This window comes from Colobus angolensis, unplaced genomic scaffold (genome assembly GCF_000951035.1).
Source record: "Colobus angolensis palliatus isolate OR3802 unplaced genomic scaffold, Cang.pa_1.0 Scaffold49, whole genome shotgun sequence".
NCBI lineage: Eukaryota > Metazoa > Chordata > Mammalia > Primates > Cercopithecidae > Colobus > Colobus angolensis.
The window spans coordinates 3,702,270-3,728,155 of NW_012118376.1; the positions used below are offsets into that span (position 1 = coordinate 3,702,270).

Consider the following 25,886-nt stretch of genomic DNA (forward strand, 5'->3'; position numbering starts at 1 on the left):
GAAGGTGGCCAGAAGCCAAATCAGCCAGCATGTTAATCTTGAACTTTGAGCATCCAGAACTGTGAGAAATAAATTTCTGCTGTTTAAGCCACCCAGTCTGTGGTATCTTGTTATGGCAGCCTGAGCAGATTAAGACAGGTATGCAAGTTTGGAGCCAGAAGCTGGAAGAGCTTGATTTCTCTGACTAAGGGGTTGAGGGTGACAGTGGAGTTGATTCCTGAAGGAAGAGAGGAGCTAGAGAAGTTGCATGCTGTGTTGAGGGAGAAGAGAGAAGTTATGTTGTCTTTGAGGGAAACACAAATATCAAATCAGGATTTATCAAACGTGGGTTTTAAGGCATGTGATGTAAAAAATCTCTTCAGTGTCTTATGAAATCTTCATAAGATATATATATGTATATGTGTATATATATGTATGTGTGTGTGTGTGTGTGTGTGTGTGTGTGTGTGTATGTGTGTGTGTTTTAAGAGACAGGGTCTTGCTCTGTCACCTAGGCTGGAGTGCAGTGGCCTGACCATGGCTCAATGTAACCTCAAACTCCTAGACTCAAGCAATCTTCCTGCCTCAGCCTCTCAAATAGCTAGGAGTACAGGTGTGTGCCACCATGCCCAGCTAATTTTTAAATTTGTTATAGAATATAGGTTGCCCAGGCTGGTCTCTAACTCCTGACCTCAAGCAATCCTCCCACCTCAGCCTAAGATAATTTTTAAAACAACAAGGAATTCTGCATGTGACTGTTTTTTCTCATGACAATTGATGAAGGCTTGGATCTCTGAATGCTTGGCAAGGGGCTGTGAGAGCATCAGCTAGACAGAAAGGGGGTAGCTGGCATCTGGGCCACACATGCACACTGTAGAGACAGTTAAAATGCCCCAGACACCATTCGAACTCTGTTGTTCTCTGGAGAAGTTTCCTAGCTTCGTCATGTATAGAGAACATTTTGAAGAAATGAGGATCAGATGATGGCTTCTAATGTCTAATCTTCCATTATCTGTGTCAATTTGAGAAATGACCAAATTTCTATGTAACAGGTTCTCTATTCAAAAAAGGGTAGTAATAGTTACTGTTGTTTTTCCTCCCAAAAGTATTAGAATAAATAGATAATATATGTAAGACTGCCCTTTTGAAAGGTATTACTCATTCGTTTTCTACTTTTTATTTTGAATTAATTATAGATTCACAGAAGATTGCAAAGATAGTACAGAGAGATCCCACGTACCCTTCATCCAGTTTCCCTCAGTGGTTAATCTTACATAACTATAGACAATATTGAAAGCATGAAACTGACATTAGTGCAATGTGCGTATATAGTTCTGCTTTTATTTTATCATGTGTAGATTCACGTAACCATATTGGAAACCAAGACACCCAACTATTACATAACGCAAGGTTCTCCCAGATGCAACTCCTTTATAGTCCTATACCCCCCACCCTCCGACCGTTCCAAACCTCTGCCAACAATTAATGTGTTCTCCCACCTCTATATTTGTCATTTCTAGGATGTTACATAAATGTCTTTTGAGATTGGCTTTTTCACTCAGCAAAATGCCCTTGAGGTCTCTACAAGCTGTTATAGCAATCACTTGTTTCTTTTTATTGCTGAGTAGCATTTTATAGTATTGTAGGACATTTTGGTTGTTTTCAGCTTTTGGGTGTTACAAATAAAGTTGTATGGATAACCATGCATACGCTTTTGTGTGGATACAAGTTTTTATTTCTCTGGGATAAATGCCCAGGAGTGCAATTACTGGGTTATATGTTAGGTGTATGTTTGGTTTTTAAAGAAACTGTCAAACCACTTTCCAGAGGGTCTATAACTATTTTTCATTTCCACCAGCAATGCATGAGAGATGCTGTTTCTCTGCTTCCTTTCTAGCATTTGATATTGCCATTGATTGTTGAAATTAATTTTTTAATACTATAAAATGTATTAACAATTTATTCACAATTTGTTTGCAGGGCAAACCCCAACATCAGCAGCTCCTGGAGTAGGTACCTATATCTACAGTAAATAAAACCAACGTCTCTATTGTTACTTACCATAGGTATGGGTGCCTTTGTCTCTTTTGTAGGTCAAGGTCTCCAGGATTTGAGGGGGATCTAGTCTGCTGGTAAGGCTCAGATTCACATGTGGTTTGGGGAAGCCCCAGGATCCAGCCAACTGTGATGTGAGGACTAGGGAAGTCTGAGCCACTCTGAAATGCTGCAGAGGAGGCACACTGGCTTGAGGGTCTCGAGATCCCTGTATCTACATTATCTGAAACCAAATAGAAAGGCCACAGCAGCCCAAACTATGCCTACCTTCAAATGGGCACAGATTCCTCCCGACACACATTAGTGTGAACTCAGCACTTATCTGAATGAGGGCACTGGGGTGACTTGTCCACAGTGTCATGCTTGGGTAATTGTGATTTACTAACAGCAGGTGGCGCCCCTAAGGATTGCATCTTGCAAAGACAGCAACTCCCCATGACTGGAAGAAAATCTAACAATAGTAAAAGCCCCTTGGTGCACTAAAACTGAAGTTGTGTAATTTGGGCCAATTTTTGTTAAACTGTAAGTGTTTTCTTTGGGTCTGAGTGCTGAAATTTTGAGTTTGCTGAAAGGCCACGTAAGCCATCTAAGGAAGGATTTCCTTGTCTTCTGCTGTTTTCTGAGCCTGGTTCTCCAGCCTTCCTGACCATTCCCTGAGCTATCCAACAGCCTTCCAAGAAATTCCTGTTGAATTAGCCAGTGTTGCTTTTTGTTTCTGGCATCCAAAAATGGATGGAAGGGCCACACTTAAACATTACATTATGAAATGCAGGAACATTCCAAAAACATTTTCCAGAGTAAGAATGAAATGGTGCAGCAGAGATGGCCAGTTGCCTCCCTGTATCCATTCTACACTGATTTGTATTCTCCCTGCTGCTGGAAATAAACAGCTACTCTACATTTCCAAGACTTTCTCTGTCTTGAAATTCTGGTCAATGAGATTCAAGTGGATTTGTGTGGGACTTCCAGGAAGGTTCTTTCTGGGAGTACGGACATATCCTTATACATCCTTCCCCCTTTGTGCTGCCTAGAACGTAACCCTACAGTTGGAATGTGCTAAGAATGGAGGAGCAGTGAGATAAAAGGAATTGGGGCCTTTGATAATGACTGCTGAGCTACTACACCAGCCCTGGACTGCCTCTATCCGGACTTCTTTCATGTGATATAAAGCAAACTTTTATCTTGCTTATGCCTTTGTTAATTTGGCTTTTCCTTTTTATCTAGTAAATTCTTTTTTTTTTTTTTATTTTGAGACAGAGTCCCTTCCTGGTTCAAGCAATTCTGGTGCCTCAGTCTCACAAGTAGCTGGAATTATAGGCACCTGAAACCATGCACAGCTAATTTTTGTAATTATAGTAGAGATGGGGTTTTGCCATGTTGCCCAGGCTGGCCTCAAACTCCTGAGCTCAAGTGATCCATCCACCTTGGCCTCCCAAAGTGCTGGGATTACAGGCATGAGCTACTGCACCCCACTGTCAATTCTAATTCTTAACTAAAATGAAGAAATGGATTCTGAAGAGAATCTGGGGTCCAGTGGTTTCCTAGGATTCAGAAGAATGCACTAGTTGATTTCCAGCTTCTATACTTGTATCTACTTCAAAATTGTGGTAGCTACTAGCTCTGTCACTACATGTTGTTACTTAATATGCTAATACATTTTGATAATACTATTTTGAAACAATTGATTTCATTTATAATCCTATTTATTTCACTTTATGTATGTAAAAACATTATTTTGGGAAGAGGTCTGTGGGCTTCACCAACTTACCAGAGGGATGTATGGTCACAAACCCCTGCTTGACAGGGTCCCCTGCAGTGCTATCAGCATAGGAACATACAGTTCTTCACATGAGCACCAGAGCAGGAAACTGCCATATTTTAAAGCCCATTTCCCCATTTTAGGATCAGGTGCATAAGATAACACACCAGGTACAATGCCTGGGACACAGAAAGCTCTCAGTAAACGCCTGACTTCCCTTCCTTTTCTGGTGAGCTTGAATGGAAGAGTTCAGACTTCAATTCCACGATAATTGGCTTAAATTCACAGTAGGGGAGGTAGCTCCTCTGAGTTCACTATACAAACCTCGAAGGTCAGCGTGAGAATGTTGAAAAGTGTTTCCCAGATTGGCGCAGAACTGTCAGTCTCTCAAGAAGGTAAATAGATGTCTTTTGGGTCTGTGGGGACTATCTGCACCCTAGCTGATAGATGCCTTCCCCCAGGCTTCCTATTACCCCTATTAAACAAAGAGGATGGGGAGAGAGACAGGAGGCTGGGCTGGGAGAGCTGGCTTGTGGTCATATTTCAGCACATGAGACTTTCCAAACACTTGCTTCTGGGTACGATGAACAATGAAACCGATGCATTCAAAGAAATGGCCATGCACTTAAACACGTGATAATTTTTGTTTTTTGATTTCACATCCACTTTTTAAGCCCTTAAAGACTATATCATCATTGTTTCTTTGACTGATGCATCTTATTATTGCATGGGGAAAAGTGAACCATCACTGAAGGAAATCGGAAGCCAAGAGTTCTTTTGTTGAGATGAAATAAAAGATTGATCCTAAAATTAACAAATTAAATTAACAAATTAAGAAATAATACTGGTATAAATCAATGTACCAAATCACTTCCCTCTGTCATGTCTTACTCTGACTCTTGAGCATAAAATCATCAGGGCTGTAACACTCAGTGAAATATGGCAAAGCTGAGAGGGCAGGGCTCTGGGCCACCTGGTACCTGCCTGCCCTGGCTGGGCTGCTGAGAGGAACCCCAGTTATCATGTGAGGTCTGCCCTGACACCCTGGAGTAGTGGGCACAGGACACTTTGGCATGCCTTACAAGTTCTGTTCCTATACTTCTAATCTTCCTTATCCATCTCCACAACTTCAAATCACAGGTGAACCATTGAGAAAACATGGTTAGGAAAAGGTGAGTACAATCTTTTAAATATTCCTCTTTTTAATTCTTCCTCCCTGACCCAAACTTCAGTCCCAAATATGAAAATACGAGACTACACTTAATGAACATCTGTGCCAGGCACTGTGCAAAGTAACCACTTTCTGTATGCCATCCTTTAATACAGCAATTGTATTTTTTTTTTTATTTTACTTTGAGTTCTGGGATACATGTGCACAATGTACAGGTTTGTTACATAGGTGTACATGTGCCATGGTGATTTGCTGCACCTATCAACCCATCATCTAGGTTTGAAGCCCCACATGCGTTAGGTATTTGTCCTAATGCTCTCCCTCCCTTTGCCTACCCCAACCAACAGGACCTGCTGCATGATGTTCCCCTCCCTGTGTCCATGTGTTCTCATTGTTCAGTTCCCACTTATGAGTGAGAACACGCAGTATTTGGTTTTCTATTCCTGTGTTAGTTTGCTGAGAATGATGGTTTCCACTTTCATCCACGTCCCTGCAAATGACATGAACTCATTATTTTTTTAAGGCTGCATAGTATTTCATGTTGTATATATGTCACATTTTCTTTATCCAGTCTATCACTGATGGGCACTTGGGTTGGTTCCAAGTCTTTGCTATTGTGAATAGTGCTGCAATAAACATACACGTGCATGTGTCTTTATGGTAGAATGATTTATAATCCTTTGGGTATATACCCAGTAATGGGATTGTGCAGCAATTATATTAGGTTATACTATTATTGTGCCTATTTTACAGATGAGGAAACAGAGGACCAGAGAGCCTAGGTAACTGTCCTAAAGACGACAAAGATAGAGAGGGCAGAGGTGGCTTGGAAGCACGGCCTTCCCTCTAAGCCCATGCTGTTAACGACTGCACTGACTGCCTGTCTCCAGGATCTCTGACATCTTGCTGCTGTGATACAGCTTGGCTCTGGTGCTGCCCATATAATCCACAGAATCAGCTGGTAGTTGATGCTGGCAGATTAGAGTTGTCAGACTCTCATTATTTCTATCTGGGAATGATAGCACCATGGCCTTGAAAATGACTCTTTATATAGTACATGCCGCTTGAATATTAACCCAACAGACAAATGGAGGATTCTGATTTATTGGGTACAAAGTCATCAAGATTTTACAGTATTGTTTTAATACTTTGGTTCTCTCTCCTTGTCTTAGCTTCTATCCTTTTTTTTTCTTTCCTCTGACTTCTCTAATCTCAAACTTTAGGCAGGGTTTATGCCTTTTAGTTCCTTCTCCCTCTTCTTTTCATGTAGCTCACATTTGGGCAGCTCTGACAATCTGGGTATCTCAAGCAGGATGACCTGATAGCAATAATAGCTGCCATTTTTGAGCATCAAATATGCACTGGGTGTTCTAACAAGATTATTTTGCTTAATCCTTACCACAATGCTGACTAGGAGAGTGGGCTGGATCAGACTGAAAAGCTTTGACAGGGCTCACAGAAGTAGCAGGTCTGAGACTCAAAATTCCTCTCACTTTATACCTCTTTCCCTTGGCCACAGTGCATTTCTTCTTGTGAACAAGGAAGCTGACTTTCTTCTTCTTTCTTGTCGAATATCTGTCTGGTTGGAGAATCAGGAATCTTTCCCTGTTTCCTTCTGTAATTAGACAGCTATTGCCTCTCCTGCCAGCCAAAGGAAGTAGGGACGTTTTGGTAATTTGGACAACCTTGGGAATATATGTATTTTTAAGCCTGGACATCTCATCATGGCTGGAGTGGTAGGGTGGGGTAAGTCTGGAGTTTTTGGGAACCCCTAATTTGACTCTACAACATCTGCAGTGAAGGGCTGGCCAGATAGAGGCCATGGGCTATTCTGGGGGCTAGATAGGGCCCAGTGCACTGTGGGCTTTCAGAGCTGTGGCCTTTCGTGCTAAAATGAGAACTTTCCCATTTAGCTAATTGAACGTCTTTGCTACACACTGTAATGCACACAGCAGGGGAGAACACCTCATCTGATGCGCACATGAATTTAAAAGGGAAAATGATGACAGAGGGTTTAATGGAGCGGACAGTGCCGCAGTCCAGCAGCAACTCCAAAGCCTGGGCCTAATGAAAGCTCTCAGCCAACGTGGAAAGTGCCTGTGATTCAGCTCTCTGTTCCCATTTCCCCTGAGGCACTGGGGCTTCCATTAAATGCTGATGTGTCCTTATTACAGAGTGTGGAGAGAGAAAGGAAGGGCAGGAAGGCTGAAAGAGAACCTTTCCACCTGACCTATCTGTTCTTGAAGGTACTGCTTATTTATTTCGGAACCAGTAGCCAAGTCCCACTATGGGTCAGAAGGCCTAGGCTTGAGAATGGGTGTTGGGTCAAGAAGAGCCAAATTTTCTCGAACTCCTGGCTTTAGGCAATTCTCCTGCCTCAGTCTCCCAAAGCACTGGGTTTACAGCTGTGAGGCACTGCACCCGGCCAAGCCAATTCTAAATACCTATTTTCAGCTGTTACAGGCACCTGATTTTTGAGGCAAGGGTATTTCCTTCTGGGTTTGTTGCTCTTCCTCCTCTCTTGCTCTAGTAGACTGCTCTTTGCCATGGGGGAGACACAGACAGCCCAGAAGTTCCTGAATGGAGTGGTGGCAGGGAAGGTGCTGGTATGACCACAGCAAGGCGCTCTGCCTCCTAAGGTCTTGTCAGCACTGGATAAGATCCATTCATGTTGGGAACCTTCAGATGTTAGCAACCATCTGTTTCTGGGGAAAATTTCAACTCTGACAGCAGTGATATGAAGAGAAAGCACCATCACTATTCCACACTGGTACAAAAGCTAGGTCTCAGCAGGCCAGGTGGACTCCACTGTCCACTGAAAACCCCTGGCCATAGCCCATGTCTTAACTCACTAGCCCTTAGAGCAATCCAATCCCCTATTCTAGTGTCTAACTTCACAAGAATCCTTCCAGATTTCCTTCCAGAATCCTTAGTGACTCACTCAAGGTCTACTTTGCATCAGAGGCTTGTGAGCGGCCAGAATTCCAGTCTCACAGCATCAGGCTCAGGCTTTGTGCACTGACTGCTCTGCCCTAATTACTAAACGGCAACACCCAGAAACAACAAACACCTCTGTCCACAAGCCTGTGTGTGATTTATCATTTGAAATACACTTGCCGTGTGGATGCCAATTATCCATTCCTTCTCTCCAGAGCAAAGCCTGTTACCAATATGAGAAGGCTGAGGTCCTGGCTCTGAGTCACTTTATTACACTCCTGTGTTCCTTCCCTGCAGGGTGCAAATTCAATGCACAGGGAGTGGTGGGCACTCAAAGGCCTCCTCAGTGAAAGAGGACAGAGCAGCAGGGGTGGACCCGCTCTTGTTTCTGTGGACTATGGCATCATTTATACAATGCAGATTTCAGAGGAGAGATATAAGCCTTTAGTTTTTTCAGAGGCTGCAGGGAAAGTGGATAGACTTTTAGCCCCTTGTCTATTTTAGGCAAAGTTAAAAGATGTATCATTGAAAAGAAGAGATATCTAGATGTCAAAGCTACTTTTTAAGTGTGATTCTAAAACAGATGGACAGGTTTTTGCGTGGATGAAACCAACAGTATGGAAACTCAAACACTGAACAGGTCAGGCTCACTGTTCTCCTTACTCTCATTCGCATTGCCCCACTCCCACCCAGCACATACCATCAAGTTCTAGGGGCCCAGCAGAAAAACAGACTTCTGAGGTCACCCATTGGGCCTTCCATGGAAAGGAAGCCGAAGAATCTCAAACCTGGCTGCACATTAGAACTACCCAGAAGCTTTAAAAACTATTGATGTACCTTAACATAATCAAGGCTATCCATGACAAGCTCCCAGCTAACATACTCAATGGTGAAAAGCTAAAAGCTTTCCCTCTAAGACCAGGAAGACCCTTGTCCTTTCTATTCAGGATAGTACTGAAAGTCCTAGCCAGAGCAATTAGGCAAGAAAAGAAACAAAGGGAATCAAAATCAGAAAGAAAGAAGTAAAATAAGAGCATGTCTCTGCAGATGACATGATCTTATATATAGAAAATTCTAAAGACGCCACCAAGAAACTGTTAGAATACATGAGTTCAGCAATGTGACAGCATACGAAATCAAGAGACAAAAATTAGTTGTGTTTCTATACACTAATAATGAAGCATTTGAAAAAGAAATTATCAAAACAATCCTACTTACAATAGCATCAAAAAGAATAAAATAGGAATAAATTTAACAAAGAAGGTAAAAGATCTGTATGTTGAAAACAATAAAACTCTGATGAAAGAAATTGAAGATGGCAAATAAATGGCAAGATATATTGTATTTATGGATTGAAAGAATTATAGTCAAAATGTCAGTGCTATTCAAACAGATCTACAGAGTCAATGTAATCCCTATCAAAGTTCCAATGTCATTTTTCACAGAAATAGAAGAAACAATCCTAAAATCTGTATGGAACCACAAAAGACCCTGAATAGCTAAAGCAATCTTGAGCAAGAAGAACAAAGCTGGAGACTTCCTGATTTCAAATTATATTACAAAGCTATAGTAATTGAAATAGTATAGTATTGGCATAAACACAGATACATAGACCAATGGAACAGAATAGCCCAGAAATAAACCCATGCTTATACAGTCAACTGATCTTTGACAAAGGCAGCAAGAGTACCCCATAAGGAAAGGATAGTCTCTTCAACAAATGGTGCTGGAAAACCTGGATATCCATATGCAAAAGAATGAAATTGGAACCTCCTTTTGCACCATAGATAAAAATCAACTTAAAATGGATTAAAGGCTTAAATGTAACTTCAGAACGATAAAACTGTAAAAACAGTAAAGCTTTAAAACTGTTTGTGTATACATATGTACATACACACACACACACACATATATGCACATATTGGAATATTGTTCAGCCTTTAAAAACAAGGATATCCTTCCCTTTGCAACAATATGAATGAACCTGGAAGGCATTATGTTAAGTGAAATAGGCCAGACATGAAAAGACAAATATCATACAATCTCAACGATATGTGAAATCTGAAAAGTTGAACTCATAGAAACAGAGAGTAGTTAAGAGTGATTACCAGGAGCTGAGGGATGGGGGGAGATGTTGGTCAAAGGGCACAAATTTTCGGTTATAAGATGATAAGTTCTGGAGATCTAATATTCAGCATGGTAACTAGAGTTAATAATATTGTACTGTATTGTATACTTGAAACTTGCTGAGAGTAAGTGTTCTCATCATACACACATGAAAGATGTTAATTAGTTTGATTGTGGTAATCATTTCACAATGCACACATATATCAAACCTTCAAGTTGTACACATTAAATGTATATAATTTTTATTTGTCAATCATACCTCAATAAAGCTGAAAAAAATAAGAATAAAAACTCTCAATGCTGCGTCTCTTGTCCAGGGAATCTGATTTGATTGATGTGGGGTCAAATTCAAGCATGAGTGTTTTCAGGGTATGGAGGAGGTGGTAAACATACTCAAAAGTGTTTGTGAAAAAGTGTAATATTCATATAATAACATGCACACATCTTAAGCACCCACTTTAATGAATTTTACAATTCAAAACTTCATTTAAAAACTCCACCCAGCTCAAGATACAGAATGTCATTAGCACTCCAGAAGCCTCAGCATAGGATTTTTAAAATTAAACTTTAAAACAAAAATTAAAACTCTTCAAATTGCAAGAGTATAACAATCATCTTGGCAAAGTTATTTTTAAAGTTTTTCATTGTTACTTTTAATTTGTGGACAGAATTGAATGAAATATATGTTTTCTCGCCACACTTCTGGCCATGGAAATCCTTTAGTAAAGCAATGGCATAACGTTTTCGTATTTACATTACTCATTTCCTAATCAGGTCATTATTTCTCAAGGTGTTGTCAACATAAAAGTTGATGTCAGCCTCCGACATTTAATTTTGTTGTGTTGCCATTGTTTTTGCAACTTTTCATGTATTGTTTATGATTCCCAACTTTCCCTCATTCTAGTTATATATGAATTAATTAGCCCTTGTAGCTATAAACAAGAAGTATCTGAGGTGTACTTTGGAAAAAGCAAGGTGGAGATCATGCTTATTCTTTGTGGGTCGGCACTGACTGACCAGTGGCGAGGCAGGAGAGAAAATCTGGAACCATCCAGAGTTCAAGGGCAGGGATGTGTGAAAGGCAGAGTCGGAGGAATTGAATCCCTAATGAGAAAGAAAACTAAAAATAAAAACGGTCATGCCTGGGCTTGGTGGACACATGTAGGCTGCAGAAGCCAGTGTGAGTTATGAGTTTAAGAAGGCCAGTAGGTGAAATTCTGAGTGATATCATGAGAAGAGAGGACCAGGAAAGAGATAGCCATTAACTAGGGAGACAAGGAGCTCCAGAGAGAAAGCTCAGCCATAGCCAAGGAGCAATGCTTTCATCAGAGGTTGAAAAGAGAACAAGTCTGGCCTGAAGGCCAGCTAAGAAGGAATCCAAAAAAAGAAGAGACAGAGAGAGAGAAAGAAGCACTTTAGCTGCTGTATAAATTTGTTAGGTTGAGCCCTCCATGAGTAGCTGGCAGAGATGACAAGCGGGGCAGCACTTCTGGCTACCTACCTGGCGCAGCCCTTATTTGAATATGCACAAAGGGTATGAATGGATAGACTAGCAGTGGCTATGGAGCAATGATGGGTAAAGCTGGACTCTGCATTTCCTATTCACCTTCTTAAACATAGTTCCTATAAAACAATTCTTGAGTGGCTTTTCCACTTGAACCAGCAAGCTGAGTGGGGCATGAGTTAGATGCTGCTCTACCAAGGAAGGTTCTGAGGGTGGCAGAAGTCCTGAGATCTCAAATTAAAAAGAAAAATCTTGAATTCCTTGAATGGTGGCAGAAGACAAGCCTCATGGTGGATATGGGGACCTGCCTGTATGAGGGCATCTCTGGCTCACAAGTGACCGAAGAGTTTAAAAATGAAAAACCCACCACTTGAGCTTGGTACCCTGAACTCAACGTGAATAACCAATTCCTCATATCTTGCTTTCGTTGTTGTTAAATACGATTTCAGTTTTCATGTAACTTTTCAGGTTCACCAAAAGAAAGAGTGTGACATGATTTTGTAACTCAGCATGTTAAAACTCAGTTAAAAAGCAAATTAAATACATCTAAATACTAAAGTCTATGTCTGGTTTTAGCAACGAGTCAGCTTCGCCAAGGTTGTTCTCTAACAGAACTGTGTTTTATAATGAAATATTACCCTGTTCTAAAACAAAAGCAGAGAAATAAAAAAAGAGCAAAGAATGAGTTTTTGAAATCTAATTTTTTAGATTAGAGCAGACAGTGAGTTTCTAAAGTCATGTGGTTTTAATTTATACAGTATTCCTATTTTGCAAACTTTAGCCTGTTTGGGCACATGTGCATGTGTGTGTGCATGTACACACACACACACACACACACACACACACAACCAGAACACTTCTCTCCCCTTTCCTGATATATTGAATTTGATTTCTGGATTCAGTTGACCTTTCCATTCACTTCACTGCTTGTAGATGAAGCAACTTGCAGCTTTTTGGCTTCTGAGGGGGAGTATGGCTCAGAAACATGCAACCTGTACAGGTTTCTGAGGCGGCAGGAACAGTAAGAGCTTAGGAGAAACTAAAGAGGGGATATGGGAGTGTAGACAAGTAGAGTCACCTCTAAAGTTCTGCAGTTCAACAGACCATACAACAGGAGTTTTACTGCTCCCTTCCCAGTTCTGAGTTGCCAGAAGAGGTGGGGCTGATGTGGAGCTGATCTTTGGACTGAGCCCACAGGAGTTGAGTAAAGGCACTCCTGTGTGTCTGATATGTATGGCAGTTCCAAGAACAGCTATAAGTCATGTAGTCTTATATGCTGCTGATGATCTGTGTATCCTCCCACCTCCACTTAGGGTAGGAGAGGCAGAGGGGAGAGGAATCCCCAGCATTGACAGCACAGAGGAAACAAATGAAAGAGATTACTTTAAAAACAGTAAAACGCAATAGTACACTATGATGCTGTAATTATAATAAGAAACATAAGTGTTGGTCATCATCCATGGTTCGTGACACAGAGCTCCTAATTCCTGGGAATTTCCTGGGTAATAGGAGCATCTTTTGTTCTAATGAGACAACTGTTGGTGGGCTCCTGAGTGGGGCTGGTCACCAGAAAGACCAAGCCATGATCATAAGCTTGGAGCGTTTAGCTCCACCCCCATCCTCCAGGAAGGGGAGAGGGGCTGGGGATTGAGTTAAAAATCAATCATACCTAATCATTCATGCCTATAGAAACCTCTATAAAAATCCCTGAACTATGGAGTTTGGAGAGCTTTTGGGTTGTTGAACACGTGGAGGCACTGGGAGGGCGGTGAGGTGGAGAAGTCACGGAAGCCCCTCACCTCTTCCCATATAACTTGCCCTGTGTTTCTCTTCACCTGGCTGTTCATCTACATCCTTTGCCACATCTTTGTCATAAACTGGTGAATGAGAGTTATTTCCCTGAGTTCTGGGAGCCACTCTAGCAAATGATCAAACCTGAGGGTGGGGGGTATAGGGACCTCCCATTTATAGCTGCTCAGTCAGAAGTTCCAGAGGCCTTGACTTACAACTGGCCTCTGAAATAGGGGGCAGTCCTGTGGGACTGAGCCCTCAATCTGTGCCATTTGACTCTAACCCCAAGTAACACAGTGTCAGAATTGAGTTTAATTGTAGCACACCCAGCTATTGGAGAACTGGTCAGTGGGAGAAAATACCCCACACATTTTGGTGACCAGAAATGTTGTGAAAGCATAGTAGGGGGAAACATTTTTCCCCCATTATGTTAATATAACCAGAAGGGCATTTGACAAAGTTACTTTATACAGATCTCTACACAGTGGGGAAAAACTCCTGGATACTATGAAAGGGAGAAACATGAGTATGAGTAGTTTTTCTCAAAGTAGCCCTTAGAAGAGAGGAAGAAGATGGAAATGGAGCCTGAAGCAAAATGAAGTGACTGCCCAGCTGGTGCAAGGCCAGCCTCTTACCGTAGTGCGGGATGATGGCCCAGGCCATGGCAGAGGCGTAGATGCCACCGATCATCCAGAACATGCAAAGCCAGCTCAGGTGTTCACCCCGCTTTTCCCGGGCCAGCACTTCAGCAAAGTATGAGAACACAGTGGGTATGGCTCCTCCAATCCTGCCAAGATGTACAGAGAATACATGAAATCAGGGTGTGGACAGCTAATGTGAAATGCAAAGGGCAGAGCCAAAGCAAACTCTAACAACGCATGCTTTCTCCCTATCCCAGCATATCAACAAATATATTTTCTATCATTTTACAATGTAAAAATTATAGTCTCTATATTTAATAAGGGTTTATTATCCCTCCAAAAACTTGAACTTGCAATTAAGCTATGTTACCAAGAGGTGGCAGTGGTGTTTGTCTCAGGTGATTTATAGAGCTTAACGTGAGATTCCGTTGACTTTTCAGCTTATGGTTGAATGTTTTACGTGATATTTATAAAAACTTACATTGATTTCCTAAAATCTAGTGAATATTTTAATTAACTTGTTTTTAAAGAGAGTTGCTGTGCCATGTCCCACTCATGATGTGGGGACTTTGGAAACAGCTTCAAACACCTCTAGGGTACTATCCGTAATCTGTATTTACTCACTGCTACCCCACAGCAGCACTAAATTAGGTTAATGGGTTGACAAACACAGGATTAATGGGGTCATTTCCAAGACTAGCTCTAGTCCCAATCCAGTAGATAGTACTGCTAAACAAGTAAACATGAAAGGGACACTTGTAGAAAAAAATAAGGAGCTGGTAGTTTAGATATCAATAGAATGGAATATAATGCTTCCTTCCAGTAGAAGCTAGTTATAAGAGCTGCTGACTGAGCTCTGGGGAGATGACAGAAACAGTGACCTCTACCCAGGGTAAGGGTGCTCAAATGAGGGTATATGGAATCAAAATAGTGTTCATTTTTAGGAGATGGGCCAAGATTTCATCACAATTTCAAATAGGTCTTAGCCCTAAAACTTTAGGAACCACTGCCTCAAAAAGGTAGTAAAGAAAAATATTACTATCACTCCAAGCAATATGCGAATTTTAAAGTATTTGTTTAAAAAGACACACAACATAAGTACATGGTTGAGATGACACAAAATCTAATATAGTTAGGAAGTATGCACTGACTCATTTTTGTTCAGATTTCTGTAAGGTAAATTGCTATTGACATTTCATGCAAATTTGATGTCAAGGAGTAAAGCATGTTTATTTATTTAGCAATAACTGATTTTCTTAGAGCCTTTGATATGATAAAGAAGTATTGGCAGTGTCCTTAACAAATACAATTTAGGGAAAGGTCATTTTGGCAGCAAACTAGTGTACCAAATAAACCATAGGATTTACAATGTCATCCTGCATCAACTGGTAGGCGAAAATACAACACCATTTCATGTATTTGCCTCTGTTTAAAGTGATGCCATAGTTACCCATCAGTGGACATGGGAAGACCACTTAGGTTGGTGCTTTCCAATCTATGGGTTGCAAAATTTACTTTAGTAGCTATAAACAGTAAACAGCATTTAAAAAAATGAGATAGTGATAAAATATTTAAGTGCAACCTAAGTAATAAGGATAAGCATAAGTATCATTTCATGAAATTTGTGTTATAAACATATTTGTAATGTATAATGTACATATATAAAATATATAATGGGTTGCAGTGTGTTTCTTAGTGGGAGTTCCTGTTCAAAGAGTTTAAAATTCATAAACTTTAGGCATCTATATCAGTTTCTCTGGGCTATGACAGCGGTGGTTCTACCTAAAATTTCTAGAGGTGTGACTCAACCTGTCTTCAGATTTAGCACCATCACACAAAGACGCAGCCAACCAAGTTCAAGTCCATAACCAAACCCTCAAACAAGAGATAAATGCATGTGGTGGATGGTTTCAGCTCAGAGCTGGCTCTATACTGCACCATATTAGACTCATACACTTCTCTTGTCTGGGATTCTTGAGGCACTCATACAATATATAGCTAGTTGAATTTTATTTCATTTTATTTTAATTTTTTGATGGAATGCAGATAGTAAAATTGAAAGACATCGTTTAATTAATCTTCTGTGCCGTGAGACTCCACCAGGCTGTCTACAAAGACCACTGGGAGGCTGAAGATCACTTGAGCCCAAGAGTTTGAGGCTGTAGTGAGCCTTAAAGGGCTACTGCATTCCAGCCTGGGTGACAGAGTGAGACCCTTTCAAGTGGTAAGCTGCATGCTTGCTTGCTATCTGTTATCATTAAATGCCCCGAAAACAAATACCACATATTAATCATGATAAAAAACAAATGTGTGATGCTTATTGGTACAGTAAGCTAGTTGAATTTTAAAACTCAACAATATTCTGAACAGATTTTAAGTGGTTTCATTATAACACACAATTCTAGTGTGAAATAAAATGTCTGTGTCACAAATAATTTTATGATACTCCTGTTTTCCATTTTATGGGAAGAATCCATTTCTCTGCACCATAAAATCCCAGCTCCCTACTCTGTGGTTTCACTTCTCAATGCATAAAAATAGTCTGAGTTTTTACATCCTCATTAATGTTTCATCAGGACTCTGGACATCCTGTTAATAACTATAACTTAAATTCCGTGAAGGCACAGTTGTATGCCAGGATATGCCAGCACCCTCTGGACCAAGATAAATGTACTTTGGTGTGGCTATAATTTCTTTCTTTCCTTTTTTTTTTGCAGTGTGGCTATAATTTCAAGTGGAAGACTATAGATTTGCCTGTTAGTTTTAAACAAATCATTGTTACATAAGAAAATACCAACTTGTAGGGGCTTCTAGGCAATCCAGCTGGTTTTTATTCAATGGCTTTTTCACATGGTTATTTCTTCTGGATGTCTCTCAATATTTGTAAAGTAGGCTGCAAGGAACTGCTAAGGAATACTAAGGGATAAGTGAGTCTGAAGAATTAGAGAAGGCTTCTATTTAAATTCTTTGCAAAGTTATTTAGATTCAGCGATATATAAAACAATCAAAGCATTCACATTTCTTATTGTGGGGAAAAATTACTCCTTGTACTACCGTGATGTCCTTTAAGCAGAGAAAAAACTATTACTATTACTAGTGTTTCACACCCCATATACCCCTTGAAGGTGGGGACTATATCATAATCATTCTTGAGTCCCCATTAACTGGCCCAGGGGACATGTGCTAAGTGTTCACGCAAAATAACTGAATTTCCCAGACTCTTCAATGTTGTAGTTGGCATATCAAGTCTCCTGGAGTAATCTGTTCTGATGATTTAAGTATCTCCAGTGAATAGAAAGATACACCTCACTTTGTGAGCCAATGTGACCATAAAAGAAGTTGAGGGTTCTGGACTGAAAGTTTTGACAGCAATGGAGCCCGCAAAGAGTTCCTGAGTTGTTCTATGCCTTAGTTGCTGTGGTCACCTCTTGACCAAATGACCTGACGGTCCTTGTCATGGAGAGAGCTCCCTTGGAACTGCTCAGAGGACACTGGGCAATCCCACTGGGCATTCCAGGAGCTTCTGTAACACCTGTGAGCATTTCAGAAAAAGGTTGCAGATGCTATAATGATCATCAGAAAAATAATTAGGGAAGAGATAAAGCAAGAGCTTTCAGGTCTTACAACATAATTTGATTCCTCTGATAAATTTTGAAGATGAGAAAAATTTGCCACTCCCCAGCACCCAAATCTTATAAATTAAAAAGAAGTTTCCCATTATGATTCTACCTCAATATTGCATGTGAAGGGTTAAAAATTTCCTTATTTGGCCGGGCGCGGTGGCTCAAGCCTGTAATCCCAGCACTTTGGGAGGCCGAGACGGGCGGATCACGAGGTCAGGAGATGGAGACCATCCTGGCTAACCTCGTGAAACCCCGTCTCTACTAAAAAATACAAAAAAACTAGCCGGGCGAGGTGGCGGGTGCCTGTAGTCCCAGCTACTGGGGAGGCTGAGGCAGGAGAACCGCATAAACCTGGGAGGCGGAGCTTGCAGTGAGTCAAGATCCGGCCACTGCACTCCAGCCTGGCGACAGAGCCAGACTCCTCAAAAAAAAAAAAAAAAAAATCCTTATTTGTTGTTTTTTGTTTGTTTATTACACTGAGATACAATTTCTGAAAATATACGAAGAAATAAAAAAATTAAATGAAAGTCCTTAAATTCTCACGTATCAGTAGGTCTTAAATAGAGTTGATTTTGCCCCCTCTTTGCTCCTTGCAGGTATCTGGCAACTTCTGTCACACCTTGGGGGGTCCTGCTGGCATCTAGAGGGTGGAGGCCAGGGATGCTGCTGAACACCCTACAGCTCACAGAACAGCTCCTTACAGAAAAGAACTATCCAGTCCAAAATATGAATAGCACTAGAGTTGAGAAACTTCTGCAGTGGGGGGCTAATGTGGAAAATATAACTGGTTTTATATAAAAGTCTATAAAATAAGACACAAATATCTTTTACATTAACTGATGGGTAACACATCTTCAAATCCAGTTAACATGGAAAGCTTACTGTTCATTATATAATGATCAGTTAGTTACTGTTGAAATCTGCTCAAGTTCTTTTTTTTCAAGTTATATTTAATGGAATGTTTACATAAATGAAGCAATGAGATCAGAGCGGCTTATAAAGAATGTTTCTCAGTATTGGATATTAAGTCTATTTTATTAGCTGTCAAAAATGTCAAACCTTAATTATCCTTGGTAATAAGAGGTAAAGAAGGAATAACAACAGAAATCCACACTCTACATAGGTGTGAGATTAGCCAGATTCAAAATAACTGAATTCATACAAATGAAATAGAACGCTAATATTTGAAATTTCAGAGTTGGAGTTATTCCTTAAGTAATATTAGTTTAGTTCTTGGTTTTTGCAATTTTAATTATCCAAATATAAAGAAACTAAAACATTCTGTATTAAACACATTCCTAGAATGAATCAGAACCTCCCCAATACACAGGCAAGCAGACCCAGACACACACACACCACACACACACACACACACACACACAACACCTCAATAGGTCTGCACACGACTCAATACTAGGCATCTGGTAAATATCATGAAACATATCCATTTATTTTCCTCAATAATCTAAGGCAAATTCACAAGTGGTATATTGTGTAAAGCAAAGAATGTGTTAGCATTGCAGACAAAATTTCTCCTCTGTTGGGAAATGTGAGGCAAACAAGTTAAATCAGTTTAGCACAGCAGGATGACAGAGTATGCCAAGTCTGCCTGTCTGCACAAACCTCACTGGGAAACTGGGAAGCCTGACTGTCTTAACCCTGTGAATTTCACAGCCATGCCTCATATTACTGCAGTTCAGATGGTAACCCAGTGGGGATGATGTTTGTTCCCATGCTTCATCACACGGATGTACACAGGCTGTTTCAGGAAAAGGTGGGGAGGGGTTCAGGTTTCTGCAATGCAAGAGGGAGGTTACAGATAAAAAGAGTAACTATACTTAAAATGGCTTGAAGCATGGCATTTTCGAGAGAAATCATGGAATGTTTGATGATTCCTTGTCTTGAGAAGGGATTCTACTGAATAATTCTGTTTTGCTTTAATTTTCTATCTAGCATGTAACAAAGAATAATTCATTCTAACTTATTTCACAATATAATTGTCAAGCAGTCCTTTACCTCAATCTTCCATTTCCCATTTCCATTGGAAAATGGGGCATTCTGCAAGAACATAATTAAGGAGAAAGTTGAATAATTATTGTAAAGTCACATGTTCAATACAAATAATAAACAGAGGGCAGGGTCTACCAAGAGCTGACTCTGGCAGCTTTTATAAGACAAATATTACAGGATTTTAAAAAGATTAGTGAATGGTCTGACCTATGTCAGGAATCACAACCACAAACAACTTGCATGAAAAAATATTCTTTTAATTCTTACTCGGAATCAACAAAAAGGAGAGAAGACACTGAATTGTCAGGCAAATTGCAAAGCAATTCAGAACCAATTTATTATGTTATAAATTGGACCCAGAAATAAGGGATTAGAGCAGCAGTCCAAAGATGAACCTTTCAGTCTCTTCCACTTTATAAAAGTAAATAGAATATCACAGACCTTGGGGAGATTGTTCAGAGGCTTAGATGAAAGAGCACAGACCTAACACTCTTTCTGAATAGGCTAGGTCGGCACAGAAAATAAGGTTGCTGTATAGATCAGAAGGCACATGTTTGCTATCAGTGATAAAGATAGAGATGGGAGAAAAACACATACTGGTAACTGAATTCATCATCAAATCAAGAACAAGAATTTCCTGTGCCCAGTGGCAATGCCAAAGGATGGATGATTTGGGTAGCTTTAGTCCTTCAATTTCCAAAGCCACAATTTGAAAAATAATATTCTTCAATATATGAAGTTGTCATTTTCTAAATATTATGTAAACTATGAGTAGAATAATGAGTAGAAAAATTGATTATTTAAAAAATACTGATCTTTAAGTATATAATTTGTGGGAAAAACTGCATTGCTAAAGAAACAGCTGCAATTCAACTCTCTTAGACCTGGTTTGCTATCAGATTGGTGGCCTAACCCCCTAAAACTGTGGAGGTCTATGCATCCACAGCAGCAGACTTAGTACCACTGAGGGAAGTGGCATAGTCATGGATCAGGACTTTAATACTGTCTTGAAAAAAAATTAGCTATTGATAGAGTTGGAAGAATGCCTTCCCATAGCATCTAAAGGTGACATGAATAAAGATGGCAATGATCATTATGATGTTCTATAATAAATGATAAAACATGCAGATGTATCTAGCCTCTTGCGGTATACATTTTCTCATTCATTCCTGCACTCATCCTCACACCCACCCTTCATTTACCCATTATTCACCCATTATCCCTCTATCCACCCCCTTACCCAGTCAAACTCTGGGCCAGGCACATCACCAGTTGTTGGAGGTACAGGCATGAAGCACACAGATTCTTGCTGTGGGCCCCACAGAGTCAATTCTAAAGAGTGCATATGGCTAATCTGTCACAATTACACACTGTGGGTCTGGAAGATCTTTTGTTCTGTTCCTTCTCCTTTGTGATCAATAGTACCTTTGCCAAAGTGTATACTGGGAAACAATGTGTGTCCAAAAGGTCGGCCTTTTTGTTGGAAAGTAAAAAGCATTGCCTAAGACAGTGCTTTCCAATAGAAAATGTAAGCCACATATGTAATTTTAAATTTTTCTAGAAAAGACATTAAACCAAAACAATCATGTAAAGTTAATTTTAATATATATTCATTTAACCCAATATATGTAAAATATTATTTTAACGTATAAAGTAAAACCATTGAGATATTTTCCATTCTTTTATATGTTCTAGGTCTTTGAAATCTACTGCTATGTATTTTACACTTACAGCACATCTCTACTTGGACTAATCACATTTCAAGTGCTTGGTAGCTACATGAAGCTAGTGGTTACCATGTTGGACAATGTAGCTCTAAGAAAACACTCACCCACTGTTTACAATTTGGGTTTGAGGTTATTTTTGGATTAAAGATAATCTTGACTGTTGCCTCATTTTACATATCGGGGAAGGTCTTTCCATTCTGATGCTCTGGGGCCAGAGATATTTTTGGACTGATCTGTTCAAACATGTATGAGCACATATCATGTATACCTTGTGCCATATGAAATCAGAGACATTTCGGGTTGAGTGTGAAGCACAGCACAGCCTGATGGTTATGAGCATGGGCCCTGGAGCCAGACTGCCTAGGTATGAAACCTGATTACATTACTTACTGTGTGACCTCAGACAGGAACTTAACCTCTCTGTACTTCAGCTTCCTCATTTATAACATATAGTCAAGATATATGAATAATGCATAGCATCTTTCTCATTGGGTCACTGATGAGAGCCAATTTTTACTAATATAAAGTGCTGAACACAGCATCTCTCGGGGGCAAGCACTAGAGAGGTGTTCGATAAAATATATTTTAAAAGTTTTAAACAATTTTAAATGACTGCATTTTTCCAATATGATTATTTTAAGTAAAAGACTACTTTGAAGCGAAAAATCTCGTAGCTCAGAATCAGACTAAAGTTCAGAAGACTTGGGAGTCTGTTGAATATTTGGAAGCAATAATCAATCCGTGCCTCAATTTTCTAATAAAAAAGTCACACCATTTTTACATGACTAATTATTTAAAACAATTGTGGAAATAAATGGGATGCTACACGTAACGTACTCTCAATAATTCCAGTTAATGATGATGATTTCTATAAAGCCAAGGTATTCTTACTGTAACTCAGTACAGCTAATGAATGAATATTGCAAATAGCTATGAAGTACAAATTTGGTAGGCTCTATTCACAGAGGAAGAAATTACTATTCTTTAATTTATGATATACAGACACATTGAAATTTCATTTTAATTTCTGTTGCTGTTATATTTTTCTCCTGACCTTCCTGCTTAGCAATGCCAGGCCCTCAGTGAGAAGCTCCCGACTCTGATATTGCCTGGCATCCAAAGTACTATCATTCCCGTAATTAACAGTGACTGGATACAAATAATTTAATTCTGGGTCAAATGAAAATGAATCAATGGTGCCAACTCCATTTCCCATCTTTCTAATTTTCTGTAACAAAAGAGGGGAGGAAAGTGTCTGTTTCTTGGTGTGAGATTCGTTTAGGAAAGTGATAGACAGATGAATAACTGGTGATGTCCTAGTCCTCCTTCCCACGAAACACTGTTGTCCCCAGGCAGGAAAATCATTCGTTGTACTGAGTAAACATTTAAAGTCACACACAATATGTCAGCTGGACATATTTGTGTTTCTAAGAAGATATGCTCATGACTTGGTTTGATGAATTAAGAGGAAAGCACATGTGGAGACAATAAAACATAAACCCAAGTAGATCTCAGTTTAAAACAAGAACTTGGTCAGGTGCAGCAGCTCATGCCTGCAATCCCAGCACTTTGGAACGCCAAGGCCAGGAGGATTACTTGAATCCAGGAGTTTGAAACCAGCCTGGGCAACATAGGAAGACCTCGTTTGCACAAAAAATTTTTAAAAATTAGCTGGGGGTGGTGGCATGCATCTGTGGTCCCAGCTAAGGATGCTGAGGTAGGAGGATCACTTGAGCCCAGGAGGTCAAGGCTGCAGCGAACCATGATCGCACCACTGCATTCCAGCCTAGGTGACAGAGAGAGATCCCATCTCAAAAAACAAAATAAAACAACAAAATAAAATAAAATAAGAACTCCTTCCAGTCCCCTTTATATGCAGAAACAGTGCTGCTAATGATGCTTCAGCAATGAAATAAGACATAGCAACTGGAAATCTGTAGCAATTTTGATAAAATCAACACACAGGTAAACCTTGGATTCAGAATGTACAGTTTACTTATTTACAGAGTTGCAAGTTTAAATTGACTTTAATTGCAATTTAAGTCCTAGCTGAGTTATTCCTGGTCCCACCACTGAACCTCAGTCTGCAAAATGAAAAGTTTGGACTCTCTGGCCTAGATCTTCTCTTTGTTCTAAAATTCCTAGTAAATGAAGCTGATGGACAGGCCTTGTACCAATTAAATGTAGGGATTCTGTACCAATATGGGGATTCTACCAGCTGCTGAGTAGGTCTGTTCCAATTATGCAGTCCAGAAGTGTAGAATTAGGCACAGGATGGATTCAGTGCCTGACTCACTGGGCCCACTGTGAAACAGACCTGAGCTGAAACACCGTTGATTACCTGCCTTTCATAAGTCCCTGCTCTGGCTGGTTGGCCACAGTGACATTTGCGTCTCCTGGAATTAGTGTCAGTTTAGAGTCAGTGTCCACAAGCCCTGAGAAGTCTGATTATTTCCTTTCCCCCATGTACTTTTCCTGGTAAAAGGCCTTCAGTCCCTTTGGGGAAGCTGGGAGAAAGACTAACAGTATAAATATTTAGCTGTGTACCAAGATCCTTCTTCAAGGAGGACCAGCCTCCCCTTCATTCAGTTGGTTCTGGGTCTGTAAACCAGCTCCAGTCTGGGAATGATGGAGGGGACATGACTCTGTTTTTATGACGCAAGTTAGGTTTTCTACTTATACAGATCAAGTAAGAATTGAGTAGACTTCCTATGTATTTCACTTCATGATTAACTAGCCAATGCCACAGATGGCTGCAAGTCATACTATGCTGGTTGCTGCTTGGACTCCACTGTCTTTTACAACACCCACTCCCACCCTGCCATGGGTAATTAAGCAATGTTGAGCAAGATGACAGTCCCAGTCCTTTGGAATTTACATGCTGGTGGAGGAGAGAAAGAAGAACATAAAAAGTAAATATTTTCAGGCATCAATTGTAAGTGCTGCCAACGAGACAAAACAGGAAACTATCTGAGACCCACTGGGTGTGTGGTCTCAGGAAACGCCTCTGGGAAGCTGTGAGTGGGAGAGCCCTGGGAGAAGAAGGTTCAAAACAGAAAGGATGGCAAGTACTGTACTCCTAGGAAATGCGTGGAGTGTGGGGGGCTCTGTGCACCAGAGGCCCACAAAAGAATCATTACCAACATTTTGGAATGTTTTTTCATTTAGTTTTTCTCAATTTAAAAACTGGAGCAGATATGGTTGGAGGGAGTTGTTTAACTAAGTAGATATAACATGGTCTTTCATTTAAGGTCTCTAGGATGAGAATCTGGATTCTCTGGCTTAAGTTTTAATAAAGAAAGTTTAAATAAAAAGAGAATATATAAAAATTCAGCTGCTTCTGTACTGAATTCATAAGTAATGGGAATGAAGGGTTTAAATATGATATGCCTTTGAAAACAAGAAGAGCATTTAAATGGAAATTTTCTTATTCACAATGTTATTATTGTTTTCTCCTTTCTCTGTGAGATTCCCAAGCCCCTTGTGACCTCTTTTCAGGCTCTAATTCTTGGAAGATGGGGACTAGAAGAGCTGCCTATCTGTACAGACTGTAAGCAACTTAAGGTGAGGGCACAGCTCTATCCATGAAAAACCTTGCTTGCTTCCAGTGGGTAGAGTAGGTGTTGCAATGTTTTTTGAGTTGAATTGGAATGGAATTGGAGAAAAGGAGACTTTGATGAGATTCCTCAGAGACTTAGAAACAGAGTACCCAGATAAACTCTAGAGCTGTTGAGAAAAACCCTGGGCCATGAAGGTAGCACTTCACAAAGCAAGCAAAAGTAAAATAGCCCATAAACTTTGGTGAAGAAGAAAAATATTGCAATGGTCAATTTTACGTGTTAACTTGACTGGATTAACAGATACCTAGACAGCTGGTGTCTTAGTCCATTTTTGTTGCTATAAAGGAATACCTGAGGTGGGGCAATTTATAAAGAAAGGGGTTTATTTGGCTATGGTTCTGTTGGCTGGAAGACTGGGCATCTGGTGAGGGCCTCAGGATGCTTCCACTCAGGGGAGAGTGCAAAGGGGAGCTGGCATGTGCAGAGATCACATGGCAAGAGAGGGAGCAAAAGAGAGGGCTGAGGGTGCCAGGCTTGTTTTTAAACAACCAGCTCTCGTGGGAACTAACAGAGCAATAACTCACTCACATTAATCTAATCATGATAGATTCTCCTCCATGACCTAAAACCCTCCCATCAGGCCCCACCTTCAACACTGGAGATCGAATTTCAACATGAGATTTGGAAAGGTCAAATATGCAAACTACAGCAGCTAGTAAAGCATTATTTCTGGATGTGTCTGTGAGGGTGTTTCTGGAGGAGATTGGCATGCAAATTGGTAAACTGAATGGGGAAGTTCTGCCCTCAGTATGGGTGGGTACCATTCCATCAGTTGTGAACCTGGAGAGAACAAAAAGATAGAGGAAATTCTGATTTGCTCTCTCTCGGAGCTGGAACATCCTTCCTCTCCTGTCCTGGGACAACAGATGTCCAGGTTCTCTGGCCTTTGGACTCTGGGACTTGCACTAGCAGCCCCCTGAGTTATCAGGCCTTCAGCCTTGG

General features: G+C 40.3%; 1 protein-coding gene across 2 annotated transcripts in view; it reads right to left on the reverse strand.

The window, feature by feature from the left end:
- The window catches only part of SV2C (synaptic vesicle glycoprotein 2C), a 280,355-nt gene that overhangs the window by 134,492 nt on the left and 119,977 nt on the right, over positions 1-25,886 (reverse strand). For both annotated transcript variants that reach the window (XM_011959231.1, XM_011959230.1), the window contains exon 4: positions 13,959-14,110. In XM_011959231.1, the coding sequence (XP_011814621.1) occupies positions 13,959-14,110 (152 nt within the window). The remainder of the gene's footprint in view (positions 1-13,958; positions 14,111-25,886) is intronic.